Below are 23510 nucleotides of genomic sequence, written 5' to 3'. Positions count from 1 at the left end.
CCAAATCTAAATTTCTAAATGTTCCAATTTTAACTCCACATTTTTGTAAACCAAATAAATGAAAAATCTGAAGTAATAACCATTCTCAGTATTAATTTTTATCTGCATCATTATTAGTTATCCTAATGAAAGTCAATCTGCCTGCAACAACCATGAGAATCCCTGCTGAGTAACAACAGCAGATTCTAGGCACAAGCAAGGGGATCCATACCTCCTCCAAGTTGTTCTTTTCAACCAGTTTCCATCTCAGTTGAGCTTTTAAGCCTTTGAGAGTCTTCTTAATAGAAAGCAAATGGTCCACATTGGGACTTTTGTTTAACCATTCCATAATCTGTTTCTTAAACTATGAATAAAAAAAAATAGTCACAATACCAATGATTAATTCAGTTCATCAACAATACTTGAGTGTCTATTAGTTAAGAATAGGATTGGGCATTGTGCTACATTTAATTTTTTAAAGATTCCTAGAAGCTATGGGAAAAAACAACCACTAGATTTTATTGGAACCAAAGCTTGAATAAAGTAAAATTATAAATCATCTACCAACACCAGCATACATGTGCAAAATACATTGCAAATGATAAATTTCTCAAATCATAGATATCAAAAAGGTTTATGAGTTTTTTCAATAGACTCATTTAACCTATTAAATGGTAGATTATTTTGTTGTTATTATTGCAGTTTCCCCAATAGACCTTACTAACAGTAAATCCTGTTAAGAAGAACCTGGCTTGGTAAAGATTTCTTTTAAACAAAGTCCTACCTGATTCTACTAGCTTCTCAGTCGTTATTAAATTTAAAATGAATTAAGAAGACCTAAGCTTAATTAATTTAGTATCTTTTTTTGAGAAAATGTATAATTTCAACTGTAAAAGAATCATTTCTATAGAATATATGCCTCAAAACTCAGTAGAACATGAGCAATGTTTAATTTTTAAAGAACAGCAATAAAACATTGTTTTTAAAAAAAGAAAAGGATACTTGAGAAAGTTAAAGACTGGAAACTATTGCCCAAATCCTTAATAAGTATAAAAGCAAACTCACCTCAATACTGGCTTTGTATTTTGCTTGGACTATAGTGATAATCCTCTCCTCAGAACGAATCTTCTGAAGAACCTCATTATATGTGTTCAGGATGATCTCCTTATCTGTATCACCTTGCTCCTAAATGAAAATACACAGAATGGCACACAGGAACACCAAGAGGTCAGTGGTCGCACCATAGGCTCCAGAGCAGGAGGGCCAGAGTGGACCATCAAATCCACCTTCCCATTTTATAGAAGAGGAGATTGAGACCCAGAGGAAGAAAGTAAGATTACCCCAGATCACCCAGCCAAAAAGTGTCTGAGGCAGGATCTAAATCCAGGTTTGCTGACTCCATGTTCTGTACCCTCTCTACTTAGTAGACAGCAAACTTCCACTAAGGAAAGGCAAATTTCTTACTTTCAAAAAAAGAAAAAGTTTGAAGTAAATGCCCTCTTATTTCTAAATAAGATAATCAGAAGACTAACTTTAACTTAAACAAGTTTTTTCTCAATCCTATAAATTAATTTCACTTCTATTATCTAGGGCTAAGATAGGGAAGAAGTAAAAGTTAAAAAATGAATTGATGAAACTGCAACTTAAGACAGAAAAAATACGTTCATTAAAAATATGTATGTACAAAAAAAAAATATGTATGTACAATGCTAACCTGACTGTACACTGCTAAGTGGAAGAAAGTGGGAAGGGAGGGTGGAAGGAAATTTTGTAACTTAAAAATATATATGTGCCTATGGATGAAAATAAATGAATGAATGAACAAATGAATAAAGAAAGACAGCAAAAACTATCTGAGAGTTCAGAACAACCTGAATAGGTCCTATACAGTGTAAGCTCCTTTAGGATAGGATCTGTTGCATTTTCTTTTACTTCCATGGATCCCTAAAAACTCACACAATGTTTGTACACAGTAGGCACTTAATAATGAATATAGGCTGGAGTGAATTGAATTGATCATTCTATTCACAAACCTCTCCAGGACAAAACCTAAACTGGAGGAATCAGGAAGATGTGACAAATGAGGAAAAAATTATAACTTGATGTGATGTCATTAACTGTCAGGCAAGGTATTCTAAGGAGACCAGTATCCCAGCCAGATGATCTGCAAGACAGGTGTGATGCCAAACTTTGGAAAAATCATTCTGACTTTGAGGATAAGACAACAGAAGGAGCCCGGGGTGGGGGTGGGGGGGTGCTAAAGCCTCCTGTGACCTCCCATGGGCTAGCACAAGGCCTGCATGGCTCAGCTTGGCTCCTCAGCCAAAGGTCACCTCTCTGACCTTCCTACCTGGAAGACCTGACCTGCCTCAATTTCCTTTTCTGGAAAACAAGGGAATTTGACCAGAAGACTTCTGAGGTACTAGGCAGCTTTGGAGCTAGAATTCTATGACATTCCCAAGGGAGATATGGAAGAGAAAGGATACTAATGAACCTTGTCAACCCCCTTGCAGTTCTCTCTCAAATATCATTTCATGTCAAGCTTTCACTTCATCCAAAAAGAGTGCCTTCAGATCAAAAGGTTGGCTGAACAGTCATTAATTAATATAGAAAATTCACCCATTTAAAAGATTAACACTGATTTTCTTCTATTTAAAAGAAACCTCCAATTTAGCTTCAAAATTAAATCACAAGTCACTTTGCTTCTTCTCAACTGTGTGTATAATATAGTGACAGCCTGTGCGTGTTTCAGAGAGTAACTCACAACGAGAGAGATCTCCAGCTCTTTGCAAACATCAGACTCAATCTTCTCCAGGATTTCATCAACGTTGCCAATTACTTCTTCAGAACTCAGAGATTCTTCATCATTTAGATCAAAAAACTTAGTTTAAAAAAATGAAAAGAATAATTATGTACCAAAAAATTCATTGAGTTATCTTAGTTTTTAATTCTTTCTAAATTTAGCAATTAATAGTTGAGAAAAGAGTTAACAAGTAAAATTCAAGATAAGTAGGGAGCAGGTAAAAAAAAAACATTCAAGTCATCCAAGTCAGACAAATTATTCCCAGGGCAGGAAAAACTCTCAAATGTGATGGCTAAGCCACTTTTATTTTTAAAAGATTATGAAAACCGAGAAAGAAGCTGTAATACTTAGAAGGAAAGAAGTATGGCCCAGTCAAAAGAAGACAACTAAGTCTGGAGACTAAAAACCTGGGAGCTTCACTTCAAGCCTTACAAAAATTACAAAACTTTATTTTTAAAAGATTGTGAATGTGAGAGGTAACCACAAAGCATACCCATCCTTCCCTTCATTGCTGAGGTGGTGAACCACAATTATAGCTGATGTGTTAGTTATATTTGCTATTTTTCTCTTTTTTATTCTTTATTTTAAAAGAGATGGTTCTCTGGATTTTATGGAGGAGAGATATTTGAAAATGAAGGCAAAGGAAAATCAAAGAATATCAAAAAAAATGTTTAAATAAAAATGAAAAGAGCTCTAACTACATGAAAGCAGGCTCCAATCCCTAATAAGAAGATAAACACTTCCCACAATAAAAAGTAACAAAAATTGCAAAAGATGAGATTCTTGTTCACTTTGGAAAAACAATACTTACTGCTATTTCTTCTGGTTCAGACTTTTACGATTTCAGGACTTGAAACTGTACCAAAAAAAAGTAACTAAAACATTCACATTCTTTAACCTAATACCCCACTACTGAGAATGTCTCCTGGGAATGATAAAAAGAGAGAATCAAAGATGCAGCACATACCAGAAATATTCCTACTCTGAGTGTAGTTGAGAACTGGAAACAATGACTAATAAACTCAGGTACATTAACATACCAAGGTAAGATCATCACTTTTGGAAATCTCCATGTAGAAAACTCCCAGATGATCAAAGACAGACAGACACACAGAGACAAAGAAGAGGAAGACAAAGTGACAACAGAGATGCAGAATAAGAGAGAGATTCCAGCCCCAGAGTTCCCTTAAGTCTTAAGTCCCCATCACCAATTCAGTCTGAACCCCTATGACATGCCAGGCAGGCACAAATGCCAGTCCTCCAGGAACACCCAGTCTAAGGCACCATAATTAAGAGCTGCCCACTGGACAATTCCCATACCATATCCCAGAGATGTAGCTCCCTCCTCCCCTCCCAGCCCTCTTCCACAGTTCCCTGTTTCAAGGTGAGCTGGGTCTAGGCTCCCATGGTCAGAACCCTCAATGCCACCCTGGCCCCACCAGACCCATTAATGCCTCATCTTGCTCTCCCTCCTTCCCGGCTCTCTTCCAAACCCAGCCCTTCTGGTCTCTCAGAGCACAGTCACCAGCCCTAAATCTCCAATTTCTCTTGCCTCTAGGATCTATCTTACATCCCTCAGTTTACCTTTTCAATCTCTTAAACTGGCAACCTTTCTGATCCTCCAGTCAAACCAGCCCCCTCTCTCTCTCTGCTCGCTGTTCCCAAGTCACCTTCTCCCAGTTCAGCCCCAAAGCCTTGGTCCTGGCCATCCCTCATATGTCTGCCACCTGCTACCTCTTCCTCTCTACCTCAGTCACTCTTGTCCTTCAAGACACAGCTCAAGCACATTCTGCCTGAAGCCTTTCCCTAATATCTCGATGCTGTCATTTCTGTTTAAATAGTCCTAACTTTTCTGCTGACCTCCAATGGTCAATCTCCTGTTGTCTACTGAACATCTTGGATGGACAAGATGAACTGAAGACACTTCAAACTTAACATGCCCAAAAGTTACGCCAAGAAAACCTCCTCAATTCCTAATTTACCTCCTTCCCCCTTCTGTTCCTGGATCTGCTCTTGCTTATCTCCCCTACCCAGAGCCCTGCTAGGAGGATGCTACCATTTTACTAAGCAGCCGGGGTCAGTCTCACTCCTCACTAGCTCTCCAACACCCCCACATACAATCAGTTATCAAGCCATATGGATTCTATCTCTCAAATTCGCCTCCCCCTCTGACACTGCCACCCTCCTGATGCACACTACTGCACCAGGCTGTGGGTTAGTCTTTCCATTTCAAGGATCTCCCCAATCTAGTCTTCCCTTTACCAAGTTGTCAAATGGATCCTCTTAAAGACAGATCATTCCCCTGTTCAATACATTCCAGGGACTCAGTACTTTGAGATCAAATACCAAATCCTGTTTTGGTACATTCATGCATTTCATGCAGTGGTGAATCATAGTAGCCCTTTTTATGGTGGCAAGGAATTGAAAACTTGAGGAATATCCATCAAGTGGGGAATGATTGAACAAGTTATAGTATATGAATGCAATGGAATTCTACTGTATTGTAAGAAATGAATAAGGATGGTCCCAGAAAACACATGACTTAAAAAAACATGACTTTAGGGGAGGCTAGGTGGTGTAGTGGATAAAGCATCAGCCCTGGAGTCAGGAGTACCTGGGTTCAAATCTGGTCTCAAACACTTAATAATTACCTAGCTGTGTGGCCTTGGGCAAGCCACTTAACCCCATTTGCCTTTCAAAAACCTAAAAAAAAACCCCAAAAAACATGGCTTTAAAGAAACTTAATTGACATGAAGTGAGAAGAACCAGGAGAAAAAAATTTTACACTAACAAATTTTACACTAACAACAATATTGTAAAATCAAACAATTCTGACTCAGGCACTCTGATCAATACAATGACCAATCATGATTCCGAAACTCATGACGAAGCAAATTATCCATGTGATAAGGAGGTGACAAGACTCAGAGTACAGGTAAAAGATACATATATGCTCCTGTGTATGTGCATACATGTTTATATATGTGTTTGTGTGTAACTAATGTGAGTACAACTAGTATGAAAACTTCTTTTCCTTGATTATATTTATATATATATGCACATAAATAAATGTTTATAAGTAAGTATATGGAAAGGAAAGAGGGAAGGATGAGAATTTGCAACTGAAAATAAAATAAATCCGCATTTTAAAAAATTTAAATTAAACAAATAAAATACTCTGCTTGACCCTTAAAGCTTGGTCCCTGCTTACCTGTCCATCTTCTTACACGTTACCCTTCCAAATGTGGCAAAACACAGTGTCACTGACCTTCCCTCAAACCTTAGCTAAAACCCTACCCTTCTGAAAACAGTATTTCCTAATCCCCCTTAAGGCCAGTGGCTTCCTTCTGAGATTATGTTCAATATAACCTGTATATATTTGGCTTCTACATCATTGTTTATAGGCTGCATTAGGCTAAGAGCTCCTTGAAAGAATTTAGTCCTCAGGATAGAGCAAGTGCTCAATAAATGCTCACTGACCAGCTGACCAACTCTCAGCAATGCCTCACACTCCCCAGGAGAACAGCACAATGGCTACAACCACATAAATCAAAAAGTCACTAAAATCAAGTGAAAGAACAAAGTACAGAGAACAAGTAAGGAAAGCTCCTCTCTCAAGGGGGATTCTGTTACCTCCAAGGACAAGCTATTATCTACATTGTCAGACAGGCTCTCTTTCTAGATCAGATGTTTGGCTTAAACGGTTTCCTTTATCACAGAAGAGAGTTCAATCTGGCAAGAGTGTGAAATGCCTATTATATGAAGACAAAAGCCATCAATAAAAACAGCTTTAAAAGTTTAAATGAGACTAGGTCATGACAGATTTTTTTTTCTTTCAACTGAGTTACAAGACAGATGGTAGATGAGAAAGAAATCTTTTAGATTTAGTTAAGCTAGATTTCTGAAAGCTTTTGACAGAATCTCTGGTGCTATCTCTGGTGGGCTAGACAACAGTATGTCTAGTTAAATTTAGAATCAGCTGAATGTTCAGAACTACAGGATAGTCATAAATGGACTGGTGTGAGTTTGAAGAAAAGTCTCCACAGAATGCCCAATTGTTCAATCTAAAAAAATAATATATGTTTCTTTACATTTTTAAAATAATTTACCTGCCCTCCTTCTATCCACAGGGCTTTTCCTGTCAAAAGTTAATGAGTTTTAAAATATTTCTGAAACAAGTAACTGGAAATTCCCTTAGTTCAAAAAGTCTCCTTTTGATCAGTTCAGAGAGTAGAGGGCTGGATGAGGTCCCTTTCACTTAAATACCTAGTTAAGGCAATTAACTGGGAGCATAAAGACCACTTTGTAAAACAAGCCTCTTTCCCCCCTTTCCCCTCTGCTTCTTCCTCACTTTGCCCTTCCATTGGTGACCTCAGAACATACCTTCTGATGGACAAGATTATTTAAGTCTAGAGCAGAAGCTCATCTGTGGGGGGTTGGGGGAGGAAGGAGGGACAATCTCACTCTCTGGTTAGATCACACACACACACTAACAAAAGATCATGACTTAAAAAAAAATCAATAAATCTGTTGGTTAACCCAATTCTGTTTTGCTTAGCCTTAAGGGCAAAACCTCTGGTAACATTTGTCCCTAATTAGAACAAACTCTGGGAAGGCTAACACATATTTATTTCCAACAGGTCAAAACTCAATAATGACCTCTTCTTTTAGGGAATTACCTCTTTTGATGACAATGATTAAGAAAGTCTATCAAATCCAGCTTCATACATCAATTTTTCAATATTTTCATTAATTACTTAACATTTATAAATGTTATGCTTGTAAAAAGTGTAGGGAACAATAATGGCTTCCAAATAATTAAGAATAAAATTATAATGTGTTATTTTAAGCAATATCTAATCATTAAAGCACATTAACTCACGCTGAAAAATCCAAGAATTAAAAGGAAAAACTAAAACCCTAAAGTACATGTATATTCATTTGCTGTTATTGTTTGTTCTTGAAGGAGACCAGGACAGGGAGGTGATATCACGATAATCACATGAATTGGTTTTGAGTGAGGGGGAGCTGTACTAAGTCATCAGTCTCACTTTCTCCCCTGGAGCCATCTGGGTCCAGTGACCAGATATGGATCAGGATGACTAGAGATGGCCCTGGATGTGAGGCAATCAGGATTAAGTGACTTGCCCAAGGTCACAAAGTAAGTGAGGCACAATTTGACCTCCAGTCTTCCTGACTTCCAGGGCTGGTGCTACATCCACTATGCCACCTCACTGCCCAGGATACATTTGTACTAAAGTAGAAAATAACAACACCTGGTACCTAATTATGCCCAAAGGGTTATTAAACTGTGCAGATCTTCTGACTCAGCAATACCACCACTGGGTCCAAAGGAGTCAAAGAAAAGATAAAATGAGCTATACTACTAAAACCTGTCTGGCAGCTCTCTTTATGGTGGCAAAGAACTAGAGACTAAGAAAACATCCATTGCTTGGGGACCAGTCAAGCACCACCTGGGCAGGGGGTGGAGCTCATAGTAGCTATCAGAGGGATGCTGATCCCCTCCCCTTCTCCCCTCACAAGGTCTCCCCCAAAAGTCAAGAAAATGATGAGCTGTCACATATTTTGAAATCAAGAGAGGTCAAAGGGTGGGGCCTCCTACAGGCCCCAGAGGTCCAAAGTTGTTTTACCTTAATGGTGGAATTGAACCACTCCGCAAGAAGCTGGAGGGAAGTGTCTGTCTCCGTTCTGACTCGGTTAAACTCCTCTCGCTTGCCATGTTTCCACTCATAAAACTTGTGCAGGATTTCTTCAGCATTTGTCACTTCTCTGGTCTGTCCATACACAGCTTCTAAGGAAGCAGACAATTCCTAGGAAGGATTTAAGAACAATTTTTCAATAAGAATGTAGTAAGTAGGGGCAGTAAGGTGGTACAAATTCAGCCCCAGACACTTAAGAATTTTGCCTAGCTGTGTGACCTTGGGCAAGTCCCTTAACTTCACTGCCTTGAAAAAAAATACACACACACATACACATATATGTATATACATATACATATATATATATATATATATAAAATAAATGCCAGAATGCTACAAATCAAGAATTCTTAACTTATGGTTTATGAATTTATTGAGGTTTTTACATATTTTGATAATTATCTTTGCTGTAATGCTACATTTTTTTTAGGTTTCTGAAGGCAAATGGGGTTAAGTGGCTTGCCCAAGGCCACACAGCTAGGTAATTACTAAGTATCTGGAACTCGGGTACTCCTAACTCCAGGGCCAGTGTTCTATCCACTGCTTCACCTAGTTCACCCCCTTAATGCTACATATTTTAAGTTTTATTTTTTTAAAATTATTATTCTGAAAAGGGGTCCAGAAGCCTATCAGACTGCCAAAGGAGTCCCCAATGAAGATTGAGGAACCACTGCTATAATGGAGTTTAAAAAATAAAGAAAGCTTTTATCTTAATTATATCACTTATTACCTCTGAATAACAGAACTCAACTCCAAATTAGAATACAAAATCATGCTTTTAAATTTGAAATTCCCTTTCTTTTCAAATCTCCATCTCCACAAAAATAAAGTACAGTTTCAAAGGCATGACTTAAAGTTTCTCCAGAATCTGACAGTGAACATGCATATTAATTCAAAGTGTGCCAAAGTACATTCATTTCAGACCCTGTAAAAGTGATTTTGGCCTCTTCCCGGCCAATGTTCAAGGGACCTTCTAGTGAGACTCAGCCCAGATTCAACCAGTTCCCTCTCCTTTGCTTCCCTTTTCCCACTTCTGGCAGGTTGGCCTACCAGCAGCTACTCTCAGCCACCATAGATAGGTGAGCTTTTGTTCTACTAGATACTATGCTCAAGTTCTTACATTATATGGAAGTCCTATGTGATTCATACACACAGAAAAACAATCAGCCCTCTCCATGCACACCAAGCTCCTGGCCTTTCTCTTTTACGTCTTGTCTACTCTCCAAGATCAGACCCTCTTGTCAGTGCCAAGCAACGTGGCCCAGTTACAGTAAGAGTGGCTTCCCCCCATAAGCATTAGATGATTTGCCTTGCAAGAGAAAATCATGACTTATATGGCCAATGGGATGAAGGTGTTCCCTTGTGGAAAGTCAATAGCACTCTAATGATCCCAGACAGCTCCAAAAACCCCCAGCTTCCTACATAGTGATTCTAAGCTTGGAGTCTTAACAGACCAATCTGAACTGCCAAGAAGATACAATCATTGAGTCTAAAGCATTCTCCTGATCTGCTACTCTGGTAACCCTGGCAAAAGAGAGATGTTGGTGTTACTCCAGTCTACCTGAAGCCCAACAGAACCAAGAACAGACCAACCTTTTAACAGGATGGAGAGATTGGTGGGGGGGTCCTCAGATTCACCACAAGCTTTGTGGTCAAGAGCCAAAAAGTCATCACACTAAGGGATCGCGTGAACAATGGGGTCTGCTGCCTTGGAATGAAGGCACACTCATGTCAAAGTTTCCTAGGTTTTCAAATTCTAAATTCCTGGTCAAAAGTCAGATTTCTAACTATAGTAAGAAATGGAGTGTTGTTTGTCTATATGGTCATGGAAAACTCAGGAAGACAAATGCCCCTGGGATACATAGATCCAGGAGCAAGCTCCCGGTGCATCCTGTCTAGACAAGACGGCACTGTCATGGGGGATGAGCCACCCAACAGATGGACTGGCCTCTTCATCTCTGGTGAGGTTCCCTTCATTCTGGGTGAGCACTTCCACCTACAGGTCTCCGCAAATCCTAGAGAATCAACTGCATATCTAACTTATATTTCTGTTATTTTATTTTAACTCTAAATTACTAAGTGTTACAGTTTTGTGCCATGGACTTGGTAATGGACAGTGACTTGAGGAGGGACATCTGCTCCATCCTCCTCCTCCCAGTCATGTTCCCCAAAGGACCCAAATTAGAGAAATTGTACCTGAAGAAAATCACAGCCTTGGAGGAAAGAGCTCTCCCCCTGTTCAGCTCCCTGCTTTATTTCCAACTGGTATCTAGTTGACAGATGGGGGAATCAGCCAATCTTGACTTGAAAAAGGGGCAGACCCTTTTAACAACTCTCCACAAGGGGACTCCTAGAAGCAGGTCAGACTAAGTCTTGGCCTTGGAGGGAGACAAGTAGACCCTTTTTCAACTCAACTGCCCCATTTTAGAATTATCCCAGATTTAGACCTCTGACCCTTCTGGTTACTAATATTCTTGTCTTGAATGAAAATTTCCTCTAGTTGGACCCCTGGATACCATTGGTTTTTATGTTTGCTGCTTTGGGGATGTGCCCCTTGTTTTCTGGCACCTGATAGCAGGAGACTTTGATCAAGTGCTCTCCCCCCATTTGTGTAATGTTTCTATGGGGCTGGTACCGATACTTTCAGACTTTGTTGGGTAACCCCTCATTTTGTATGATGTTAGTTGTTTTGAAGTTGTGCCTCTGGCACCAGATGGTGTGAGACTTTGGGTGCCCCATATTCCCATTTAAAAGTTTTATTTTTGCCTGGGGTATCTATTCATCTAAATATTCCTTGTATTTAATAATGGGTCATGTAAACCATCATTACCAATCCTAATGTCCATTTGACTACTTGTTTTCACAAGATTATTGAGATAGTAGATCAAGAGCTCAAAGTCGGAAATTCTTCACATGAAATTTGTGAAGTTGCCTCAGCCCTAGGTGCACTGCCACTTCAGGCTGCAGGACTCAATGCCTTCCTTTTCTCCCTAGAGACATCTACCTGGGGGGATGGGGAGATTTTACAATTCTCTTTGCTCTTGGAAAGCTATCTGGGTGGTTTTTGTTTTCTCCATGCTTTGACTGGTTAGGTCAATTGTTCATTATATTTTCTTTATCCTGATGGGTCAAATTTCATTTCATTTTTTCCCCTTCCCTGCCTGGAAGTGACTGCTAGTCACCTGTCATTTCTCTATTTGGCTTTTCAGCTACAAAATGAGGACAAATTAACATTTTTAATCAAAATTAACAATTTAGGAATTCCCAGTAATATTTCTATACAGAAAATTGCAATTTTGAAGTAAGAAAATCTGTTTTTCCTATTCCTAACTTTGAGTCAAATCTCTTGGCTCATTTGTTTCATCATTCTGAATGTCCCTCAGCACAGACTCTTCTCTAATTGACATTCTGGAGACTGTCCTCCCCTCTCTATCTCTCTGTGAATCTAAAAGATAGTTATAGCCCAGACTAGCTGCTATTCTGGAATGCAAAATTGTTTTAAGAAAAATGGAACTCAGGGGCAGGGTGGTGCAGTGGATAGAGCACCAATCCTGGACTCAGGAGTACCCGAGTTCAAATTCAGACTAAGACACTTAATAACTACCTAGCCGTGTGGGCCTTGGGCAAGCTACTTAACCCCATCACCGTTCAAAAACCTAAAATAAAAGAAAAGAAAATGGAACTCAAAATAAAAGAAGGGCATTTAATTTTTAATTGGGTACTTTAAAGGTTAAAATTAAGGATTAATAGAAGATGTTGAATTGTTGGCATAATGTGGAAATTTGGAATGTTTACTATAAATTATATATAAGACTTCTATTTTAAATACTGATTTCTGTATCTTGGAAAATGTCTTGTCCCTCACCATATAAGACAGGAAGTAACTTGAAAATGTGGTGTTGAAAAGTAAGATCCAGGGACAACTGAATTCAATGTCTAGCCCTGGTCTAAAATGTAAATTCTCCATTTATTCTATTGGTTTTCAGATTTGATTGTTATAAGAAATGACTGTGTGTGTGTGTGTGTGTGAATGTATGTGTGTTGTGTGTATATGCTTGTCTAGGTATATATAAAATCAATAACAGATTATCATTTAATATAACATGTCATTATTTTTAAGATTTTAGATCTAGTCCCATACTACATGTTTTTCAATAGTAGAGTAACTTGGCTTTGGCCCAAAACTGTAAAAAAGATAAGCTTTCCTTTAGAAATTAATTGTAAAATCTGGTTCTAGATGCAGTTTGAGATTATTGTATTAAGATATGGCAAATTTTTTTGTTATTTTGTGTATTGTTGTTAAATAAGTGGTGATTTTTCTGTGAAATTATTATTGTGACATTATAATCATTATAATCATATTTTGATCCTTCAGTACTGAATTCACTCTGATTATAGGAAATTTGCTATTTGAAAATCTTATGAGGAGACAACTAGGTAGCATGGTGGATAGAGCACCAATCCTTGAGTCAGAAGGACCCAAGTTCAAATTTGGACTCAGACACATAATAATTACTTAGCTATGTGACTTTGGGCAATTCACTTAACCCCACTGCCTTGCAAAAAAAAAAAATTCCTTATGGGAGTATTATTGGCTTCTAGTCAAGTCTGCATCTGAGTACTGATCATCATGGAAATTTATGTTGGACCAATGACTTCTGCCAGAAACCATATGGGGTTTGGACATGAATACTGCAAGTGACAGTCTCATTGGGAAAGGTTAAGAATACAACTTTTTAATAAACTCTAAGGTTGGAGTCTCCTTACTCAATTTTTTTTTCCTAGCATGACATTTGAAATGTCTCTCCTGACAGACTTTAAAGTCTGACTCAAGGCATTTTACCATCCATATAACCTTACCTAGAAACTGACATCAAAAAAAGGGGGGATTTTTTCTCTTTCTTTATGTCTCTCATATTATAGCAAACTTCTGTAATTATGTCAGATGATTAATATAAAATAATAGTAATTCAGGTATAAAAACTTATGTCACTTTTGCTTAGTTATCTAAATTCTAATAATCAGCTAATTTCTGTGGGAATTAAGATTCTTTAGCTTTTCAAAATACTAAGGGAATATTTAAGGAAATATGATAAAAATGTCATGATATCAGGATATGATTCTCTTTCATAGCTATTTCAAGTTCTGTTTTAAGGGAAAGAATGTTGTCAACTAAGTATATCAAAAGAAGAATGATCTGTGGTTTATTTTTAAAAAGGCTAAAACTTATTTATTTGTAAATCATTTACTGGATTAAGTATATCAAAAGAAGAATGATCTGTGGTTTATTTTTAAAAAGGCTAAAACTGATTTATTTGTAAATCATTTACTGGACATACACTGTTCTAAAATGATTATCAAATAGATGTTATAAATTCAAGTTAATTTGGTCATTTTAATGAATTCATTTTTATACTAGAATCCTTAGCCTTATGATATTAGTGGAATCCTTCAAATGGGGAAAATAAATGAATGATGCAAAGTATAAAACTAGGTTTTTAAGGGGTGGCTAGGTGGTGCAGTGGATAAAGCACCAGCCCTGGAGTCAGGAGTACCTGGGTTCAAATCTGGTCTCAGACACTTAATAATTACCTAGCTGTGTGGCCTTGGGCAAGCCACTTAACCCCATTTGCCTTGCAAAAAACTAAAAAAACAACAACAAAAACTAGGTTTTTAAAACTGGTTTGGTTTTCAAATTTTCCATTTGTGATGGGAAATCAAACTGTAATTTCCATGATTTAGAGAAGTTCCAAAATTATAAGTTTTTACCTGATAAAATTCACCAGATATTTTACCAGAAAGGAAAATATCTACAAGTAGCCAGAATTTATCTGGAAGAAACTGGTCCATGATAGTACCTGGAGCTACAGAACTATCTCAGATGTCTCTGGAAGAAAAGAATGGACCTAAATTTTATGGTGTTATTTACCTTCTTCTCAGTTTCTTATTTGTATGGGTTATTTAATCAAAAGGGAATGCCCCCCCGCTTTGGCTCAGTAAATGTGTTGTCCATTCTTGTGCTCCCTTAGACCTTATGCTGCCTGTCCATCTCCTAGCAACCCTAGGTCTCAAAATTTATTAAGTTTTCAAAACCTATATTCCTGGCAAAAAGTATGATTTCAAACAATTATAAGAAATGAACAATTGCTATAATCTTTCTATATGTTAATTATAAGTCAGGAGAACAAATGTCTTCCTGAAAAATTAACCTGCCCTTGAAATACTTTAATCCAGGAGAGCACTAACTATGCATCCTCCTTTAAGCAAGCTAAAACTGTATATGGAAGAGCAATTGTGTAATCTAATAGACTGGCCTCCCTAATGATTTCCTTATTCTTATTTATGCATAAACATCCTAGTCTCCCTCTGCTCTGTATGGTCATTACCATAATGGCCTCCACCTAGAGGTTTCTTGATAAATCCTAGAGAATAAACTTCATGTCTGACTTATATTTCTATTATTTTATTTTAATCCTAAATTACTAAGTTTTATACTCATTAAATATATTTGGAAGAATAAGGTAGAAACCATGACTAAATTCAATACTATCTTTACAAGACAGAACAATGGCTTGAATATGGAAAATGACATTCTTTAGTGATAAATACAAACTCTTCTCCTTGAGTTTAAAAAAAAATCCAACTTTCCTACTCAAGGAGAACTAAGGAAGAAAAAATACTATCCACCTCCAAGACAAGAATTAACTTTATTTCACTCTTTGTTTCTTCCTTTGTTTAAACTTGTTTTTTTGCCACCTGGTGAATATGGAAATATATTTTGCATGACTTCACATGCAAAACTGATATAATGTTTATTTTCTCAATAGATGAGGAGTAGCAGAAGAAAAGAAGAAAATTTGGAATGTTTTTTAAAATGTTTTTAAAAGAATATTAAAAATAAATAAATTGAAATTCTAAGTCCAAAAAAAGAAAAGATAACTATACCTTAAAGACAAGAAAAATTAAAATTAAAACTGAAATTTCACTTCTGACTCAGCAAATTAACAAAGATGACAAAACATGGAAACAACTCCCAGGCTCCATACACTGCAGGAAGACAATATACTATTAGATTCTCAGTGAATCTGAAGACAATTCTGGAAAGCAATTTGAAACTTTGGGGAAAGAATGACTAAACTATTCCTCCCTTTTATCCCAATGATCTCAATTACTTGGCATACACCCCGAAATGGTCATAAAGAGAAAGAGAAGGTGTCATATGAATCAATAAATTCATAAGAACACTTTTTCTGATAACAAGAGGATTGAAAATGAAATTAGTGTTCACTGACTAAGAAATAGTGGAACAAGTATGGTATATGAATGGGACAACATATTATAATTCTATAAGAAATGATAAGATACAAAGATTCAAATAAATACATGAGGATCTGCATACAGAATGAAATAAGCAGAAACAAGAATAGCAATATCTGAACTAAAAAAAAATTTTAAAAAGGGTTTTTAAAACCAAGGCACAAAAGTAATTGTAACAAACAATCTTGGTTGAAGTCTCTGAAGAGACAAGAAAATCATCTCTCTTTTTCTCTGTAGGAAAAAAGATTATGGGTAGTGCAGTCAGATACAATACTAGTTGTTTTAACTTAATTGTTTTTCTTTATTACCAAGAGAGACTCATGGGGTGATTGGTGAAAGAGTGGTGAAAAAGTTTAATTTGAAAAAATGATACAAGTCATTGTCACATGAAAAAGTGCTCTAAAACTAATTAAAGCAATTTTTGAGGGTTCACCTCATGTCTATGGAAGATGACAAAAAAAGAAAAATACCAAATGCTGGAAGGGCTTTGGAACACACTCACCAAGCTGTTTCTGGTTCTGTGGACTGCCTCAGGCATTCTAGAGGGCAATTTGGAACAATGCCTAAAAAGCTACTAACCTGTGTACTTCTTTTAACCCAGCTATACCACTATCAGGCCTATGCTCCAAGGAAATTATAAAGAAGGAAAAAAGGATCAAAATATATCAAAAATACTTATAACAGTTCTTTTCATGGTAGCCAAAAACTGGAAACAAAATAGCTGCCCATCAATTGCAAAATAGTTAGACAAACTATGGACTATAAAATAAAGGAATATTACTGTACCATAAGAAATTGTGAAAAGGGAATTTCAAAGAAAACTGAGCAGACTTATATCTACTAACTGATGCAGAGTGAACATAAAGAACAATTTGAACAATAAAAATTCAATACAGAAAAATAAAACTGATCGAAACAATGATAAACATGCCCCAATTTAAAAAATATCCAAAGAATGTAAAGGAATGACACATTCCCCTTCTGACAATGTTGACAAGTTTAAAATGGAGGAAACCTATGAGATTTTTCAGACATGGCCCAAGTGGGAATCTTTGCTTCATAGGATTACAAAGCAGTCACATATTAGGGGCTAAATTGCAGAATGTAGATGGTAGGAAGAAGGTAAAAGAGAGGTGGAATGGGTCTTTTTCACATCAAATGAGGATGAATGTGACAGACTTCGCATGGCTAAATGCTAGGCTAAATGAAATACAATTATTAACAACAAAGGTTAAAAAAATTGGCTGATGTAAAAAGTAGCATCAATCAAACCTTTTCTAATTAAGGGTTTCAGTCAACTTTAAGTGCCACATGACACTAGAGAATAATACTGCACACAACAAAGCTACCACAAACCTCGGCTACAGTAAGGAGAGATCCTTTGCTGTAATCTTCCTTGGTCACCAAATAGTGGGAACAGTAGATGCCCAATGCTGGACACTACCTATCTCCCTCAGTCCTGAGGGGCCGCCTCTCACTCCAGCCTGCCCCTCTACATGCTGCTCTCCACTTTGGCCAGTCCCCTACTCAGCAGAGGGCTGTTCTCAAAGTGAAGGGCTAACCAGGGTCTCTCCAGTCCTTCCAACCCCCCCCCCCACAATGCCTCCCTGCCCCCAGGCTTCTTCTATTTCATTCCCCACTCCTATCTCCAGTCCAGGAACTAGCCTCCTCCATCTCAGAGGACTGTGAACTCCAGGGCAGTAACCACCTTTACATTTCCTAGTTTCCTTAGAGGGGGACACATAGTAGGTACTTTATAAACATTTAAGGACTGCTAACTGTCAAGTTGTTTTGTTTTGAGAAAAAACAGTGCCTGCCCTTAAGGAGTTTACCTACTACTGGGAGACATAAAGTCAAGGAGACATCATTTCACACTACCAGCTGGGACTCCCAGAAGAGGCTAAGTATTGTGACTAGTGAGATAGCTGACGAGTTCTACTCACTGCCCCCAAGTTTAAAGCTGTCTTCCATTCATGACCTCATTGGAGCCCCTCACAACCCAGAGAGGTACATGTTAAAGAGGCAAAGGACCAAAAGGAACTGCCCAGATCACACAGGTCAACCTCATCCTAACCCTTTTCCTATCTTGGAATAAACATGCTGATCCAAGCAAAACAAATTTGCATGTTGGCCATGTCCACAAAGAGCTCTCTGTCTGGATTGCGCCTCTGGAATCCTGTGTTGAGCAGAACTCTCAAAGCTTCAAAGACATTTGCCCTTACAATGTTAGTACAGAAAATGTTTTCCTGGCTGTGCTGCCCTCAACTTTCCATCAGCTCATAAAAATCACTCCAGTTTTCTTTCCCTCAAACTGTCTGGTTTGCTGCACAGAGAAGGCATTTAATAAAGGCTTACTGAATTTCCCCTTCATTACTTCTTACACCAAGACAGGAATCATTTCATTACCTTTCTCCTTTCTTGGATTTCTTTTGGGGTATAAACCTCATAGCAGTACTGTTAGGTCAAAGAGTACATGCAGCGTAATAATTATTGAGGCAGGGGGCAGATATAGGGGCAGGGGGCATCCTGGAATCAAGAGGACTGGCCTAGGACACAATGCTTACTAGTTATGTAACCCTTGGCAAGTCACTTAACCCTATTGCCCCATAAAAACAAAAAGAAAGTGAGAGAGAGAGAGAGAGAGAGAGAGAGAGAGAGAGAGAGAGAGAGAGAAAGAAATAATTGTGGGGCATAAGTTCAAATTATTTTCCAAAATGGCTAGGCCAGCAAGAGTGCATTAATATACTTCTTTTCCTGCTGCCCCTCCAGAATTTATCATTTTTCCTTTATAAGCAACTTTATTACTCTGAATGGTATACAAGTTGGAACCAAAGAACTGCTTTAATTTGCATTTCTATTATAATTCTCATTATTATTATATTATTTCTATTACTGGCCTGAAACACAGTTATTTTTAATTTAAATGCATAAGACTGTTAAAATTATAAAACAGTGATAATAAACAAGAGAGTAAAAATTCTGTTAATTCAAAAGGAAAAATAACCTCATTGTTCAATTCATGCTTTGGTTTGAAAGTAATATTAATAATTTCTAACCTGCAAAGTTTTCAAGCGCTTATTAAGGGATAATTCATCTACTTCCACGATGAAAACTTCAACAGCTGTATATAGCTTCTGTCGGATCTCATTTCTCTTGGCTATCAAGATATCACCTTCATTCTGTGGGGGGAGGAAAAAGTGCCATCAATGGACCATCTGAACTCTCTATATATCAAGCTACATAAGAGAAAAAAGTTATTCTCTTAAGTATTACATATATTTCAATATTATATTCTCAAATTAAAGGCATTAATACTTAGTCCCTTTCCTTGGCTGACCAAACATAAATATGTGCCTAATTATTTTCATTGAACTAAAATTAAAAAAAACAAAGAAGTATAACATTCAATAAACTACCCACTGGTTTTTTTTCCAAGTCTTTCACTAACAATACAAAATTTTCATTTTCCTAAAAAAAGTACTTTTAAAAAAGTAGTTAAATTTTATTCATTAATTTGATATTAAGAAGCTTAATCTTTAATCCATTTTTTACTCAAATTCAATCTATATTCAACCTACAGATACCTTCAAAAGCCAAGACAATGACAGAATTGCTTATAAAACTTTTTTTCTTCATTAGGAAAACAATCAAAAGAAATCAATATAAAAGACTTAGAAGCCCAAAGACAGCTCTGAAGTACTCTATTTTCATGTTGCTGGGGAACAGTCCTAGTTTTCTCATCTTTTCAATAAAGGAGCAGACCTGGGTAATTTTTAAGATCTTTTCTTCAACCCTCCTTCCTATGACCCTAAAAATCCATCAACAAAATGATCACCAAACTGATAAGTAGACTTCACAAAAGTAGATACTCTGAAAACATCTAAGACTTTTATAGCACCCAAAGGATCTCAAAGAACCTAATCGAGTAAGAACATCCTAGACAATCTTACATTGAACAGACACAACAAAAAAAAGTGATTCAATACTTCATATTAATGTAAAAATAAATTAAAAGGCTTTCATTAAGCACATCAGAACATACAAATGTCCCTGAATAAATGTTTATGACTTTTTCTAACTTAAAAAAACATACAAATGTCTTTTATTTTTTTTCCATTTTAAATAGTATTTTATTTTTTCCAATTACATATATATTGAACACATTCATTTTTATAAAATTTTAAGCTCCAAATTTTTCCTATCTTCTTTCCCTTCTCCTTAAGCAATTTGATATAGATTATATATGTGCAAACATGTAAAACATTTATTCATTAGCCAGGTTTTATAAGAACAACAAAACAAAATAAAAAACTATAAAAATAAGGTGAAAACAATTCTGATCTGATGTTTTTGTCCTTCATTCTCAAAGAAGACCATGACATCAGGAGAGGGGATACCATGACAAGCACACGAATTGGATCTGAATGGGGAGGGGGGTTGCTGTGCGAAGTCCCCAGCTTCACTTTCTCCTCCAGAGACATCTAGATCCAGTGGCCAGATATGAATCAGGAAACTGGAGATGACCCTGGATGCAGGGCAATCAGGGTTAAGTGACTTGTCCAAGGTCACGCAAGCCAGTAAGAGTCAAGGGTCTGAGGCTAGATTCAAACTCTTGTACTCCTGACTCCAAGGCCAGTGCTCAATCCACTGCACCACCCAGCTGCCCCTTAAGTGATAATGGTACCCTTTGATCTGCATTCAGAATCCATCATTCTTTCTCTGGATGTGGACAGCATTGTCCACTATGCCCTTGGGAACTGTCTTGCTGAGAAGAATTAAGTTAAGCATAGCAGATCACCACACAATATTCCTGTTTCTGTGCACAATGTTCTCTTGGTTCTACTCACTTTACTTTCTGGCAGTTCATCTTAGACTTTCCAAGGCTTTCTGAAATCTGCCAGCTCATCATTTCTCATAGCCCAGTAATATTCCATTACATTCCTATACCATCATTCTGCCAGTCCCCAATGGATGGGCGTCGCCTCCATTTCCAATTCTTTGCCACCACAAAAAGGGTGGCTATAAATATTCTTATACATGTGGGTCTTTTCCCCCTTTTATATGATCTCTTTGGGATATAGGTCTAGCAATAGTGTTACTCAATCAAAGGGTCAGCAGAGCTCCATTGCCCTTTGGGCAGAGTTTCAAACTGCTCTCTAGAATGGTTAGATCAGCTCAGAACTCTACCAACAGAGCATTAGTGTCTTAGTTTTCCCACATTTCCTCCAATATTTATCATTTACCTTTCCTGTTAGGGAAATAGACAATCTGGTAGTTGTGAATTGGTATTTTAGAGTTATTTTACTTTGCATTTCTCTAATCGACAGTAATTTACAGTTTTGTAATTTGACTATAGATAGCTTTGATTTCTGTTTACACCTCCTTTTAACCATTTATCAATTAGGGAATGATGTCTTTTATTTTTAAACAAAACTATGATCTTATCCTGAGGGTCAGTAATTGGGAAACCAAATTTTGTTGGAAGAAGGTTCTGTGTCCCTGCAGAGGTGACCAACTGGGCCAAGGGCAAATTCAATTTAGTATTATATTGGCTGGACTTAGAGTTAGAAAAACCAAAGTTCAGATAGTCCTTAGTTGTTGTGACCTTGGATCAGTCACTGCCACTGTATCATGGCTTTATCACAGTGCAACAGAAATGATAAGAATGCCTCTCTCCCAAGGGTTATTGTGAGGATCAAATAAGTCAATAGGATGAAGCACACTGCTGTGCATGTTAAAACACAATGGAAAGAAATGCCACTCTCTGACTATTCTCACTGTCCCATTGGATCAAGAATGGGTATGTTTACCAGATAACCTCTAAGATCCATTGGTCGTGACTGAGCAGTCCACATGGACTCCAGGACATTTGCTCTGGGACATCTCTGCCAATCCACCTCAGAAAAGGCCCAAATCAACTACTAACAGAGATTGGGCTTAAATGACCAGTCACTTTAAAGATCTCAATTCCCACCTCTGAGGGGTGACAGATGATCCCAGAGAAGTGTGTGGCCACCCAGGAAGACTGCAGGGAAGCATGGGCACCCAACATGAGCAGAAGAAATGGCTTGTTCCTAGCCCTGATCATCCAGCAGCTACTCCTTTCTGCCAACAGTGTGGGACCTTGAAATGACTTCAGTTTCATTAGCTCAAAGGAAAGATAGGGAAAGCCACAGAGGAGGAAGAGGGAAGAAATTAGTGGGGTTGCCAGAGAAAAGACTGGCAAGAGAGTTCCCTCAGGGTGAATTGCCCCACCACTGTTCCTCTTTCATCCTCATGTTGCTCCAATCACTCAATGAAATGAATTCAACACGGAAATGTGCAAAGTCATATAAAATGGTTAACTTTACGGATAATAGCAACAGGATAAAATTTACAACAAAAGAATTTATAGCAACAAAAATAATTTTTTGTCAATACAGATGAATCATGAGTGAGAAGAAAATGACATTATAAAACTTTTTTGGAGGGGGAACTAATCCCTGTTCCAATTTAAGACAGATAAGTTAAAAATACTGAAATACACTGAGGCATGTTTTACAAAGTGTTACATACAATATTATCTACATGTAAATGTATGAGTGAGCCTGTGTTTATATATAAAAACCTATCTTAATGGGGCAGCTAGGTGGCACAGTGGATAGAGCACTGGCCCTGGAGTCAGGAGCTGAGTACAAATCCAGCCTCAGACAATTAATAATAATAATAACCTAGCTGTGTGACCTTGGGCAAGTCACTTAACCCCCTTTGCCTTGCAAAAACCTAAAACAAAAACCTCTCTTAAACTAGATCCCATTTAAAGTCAAACTATATTCACTAAGTTCTGAATCAAAACAGGCCATATGTAAAATGCAAAAAGTCATAAAATTTCAAAACTTCAGTCTACCTGCATTCTCTGAACATATCAGATAAAGAAAGCTCTGTTTCTTTGCCAAATCCTGTAAAAACCTATTCCTGGGGTGGCTAGGTGGCATAGTGGATAGAGCACCAGCCCTGGAATCAGGAGTACCTAAGTTCAAATCCAGCCTCAGCACTTAACAATTACTTAGCTGTGTGGCCTTGGGAAAGCCACTTAACCCCATTTGCCTTGCAAAAACCTAAAAAAAAAAACCTCTCTTCCTAACCAAAACTGGGATTTGGACAGGATAAATTTTTAAAAGGGGGGTTCTTAAAATGTAAATCTTTAGTAATTTCCTTTTCATGGGGAATATGGAATCAGTGATTTTATAAGCATCTGTGGACAAGAAAACAGGAGCATTCTAGCCCTTAAGCTAGCCAACCAATCCAGCCTCTTTTAAAGTCTTTTTGTGTTCCACATGGAGCAGGAAATAACCAGCCTCCCTCCCCATTACCTCCTTCCTCAGATGGCTTCCTGCCCAGAATGAAGTCGATAGCCTCTGAAACAAGAGGAGCAAGTAATATAGATGGTTGTGGAATTAAATAGCCCCAATTCACACAGGGTTACTGGTTCTCTTCTACAATCAGAAAGATTAACTCCCAATAATAAAGATTATTACCCAGTGGCAAACAATTCTCCAATTTCCCCACCCATTTTTGCTACTTCCTTTCAAGAGTTCAAGAAATTTCAGCTCTCTCATGTTTCTCTCTTCACAATTGAGTTTTCTAACAGGTCAAGGGCACCTAAGTTCACTCTCCAATGTTCTCCTGAATAGTAGAGTGATTTAATAAAT

The 23510-nt window shown here is 37.5% G+C and overlaps 1 protein-coding gene across 8 annotated transcripts in view; it reads right to left on the bottom strand.

Annotated features, from left to right (window-relative positions):
• STK31 (serine/threonine kinase 31) overlaps positions 1-23510 on the bottom strand; it is a 78417-nt gene that overhangs the window by 31742 nt on the left and 23165 nt on the right. For 6 of the 8 annotated variants that reach the window (XM_074195481.1, XM_074195480.1, XM_074195476.1 and 3 more), the window contains 5 exons: positions 18876-18998; positions 8434-8613; positions 2744-2860; positions 1045-1164; positions 212-343 (listed from right to left, as the gene is read on the bottom strand). In XM_074195481.1, the coding sequence (XP_074051582.1) occupies positions 212-343; positions 1045-1164; positions 2744-2860; positions 8434-8613; positions 18876-18998 (672 nt within the window). The remainder of the gene's footprint in view (positions 1-211; positions 344-1044; positions 1165-2743; positions 2861-8433; positions 8614-18875; positions 18999-23510) is intronic. The other 2 variants (XM_074195475.1, XM_074195477.1) reach the window with 2 other exon arrangements.

This window comes from Macrotis lagotis, chromosome 7 (genome assembly GCF_037893015.1).
Source record: "Macrotis lagotis isolate mMagLag1 chromosome 7, bilby.v1.9.chrom.fasta, whole genome shotgun sequence".
Taxonomy (NCBI): Eukaryota; Metazoa; Chordata; class Mammalia; order Peramelemorphia; family Peramelidae; genus Macrotis; species Macrotis lagotis.
The sequence above is the reverse complement of the archived record's forward strand: the minus strand, read 5'-3'. Positions and strand labels throughout refer to the sequence as shown.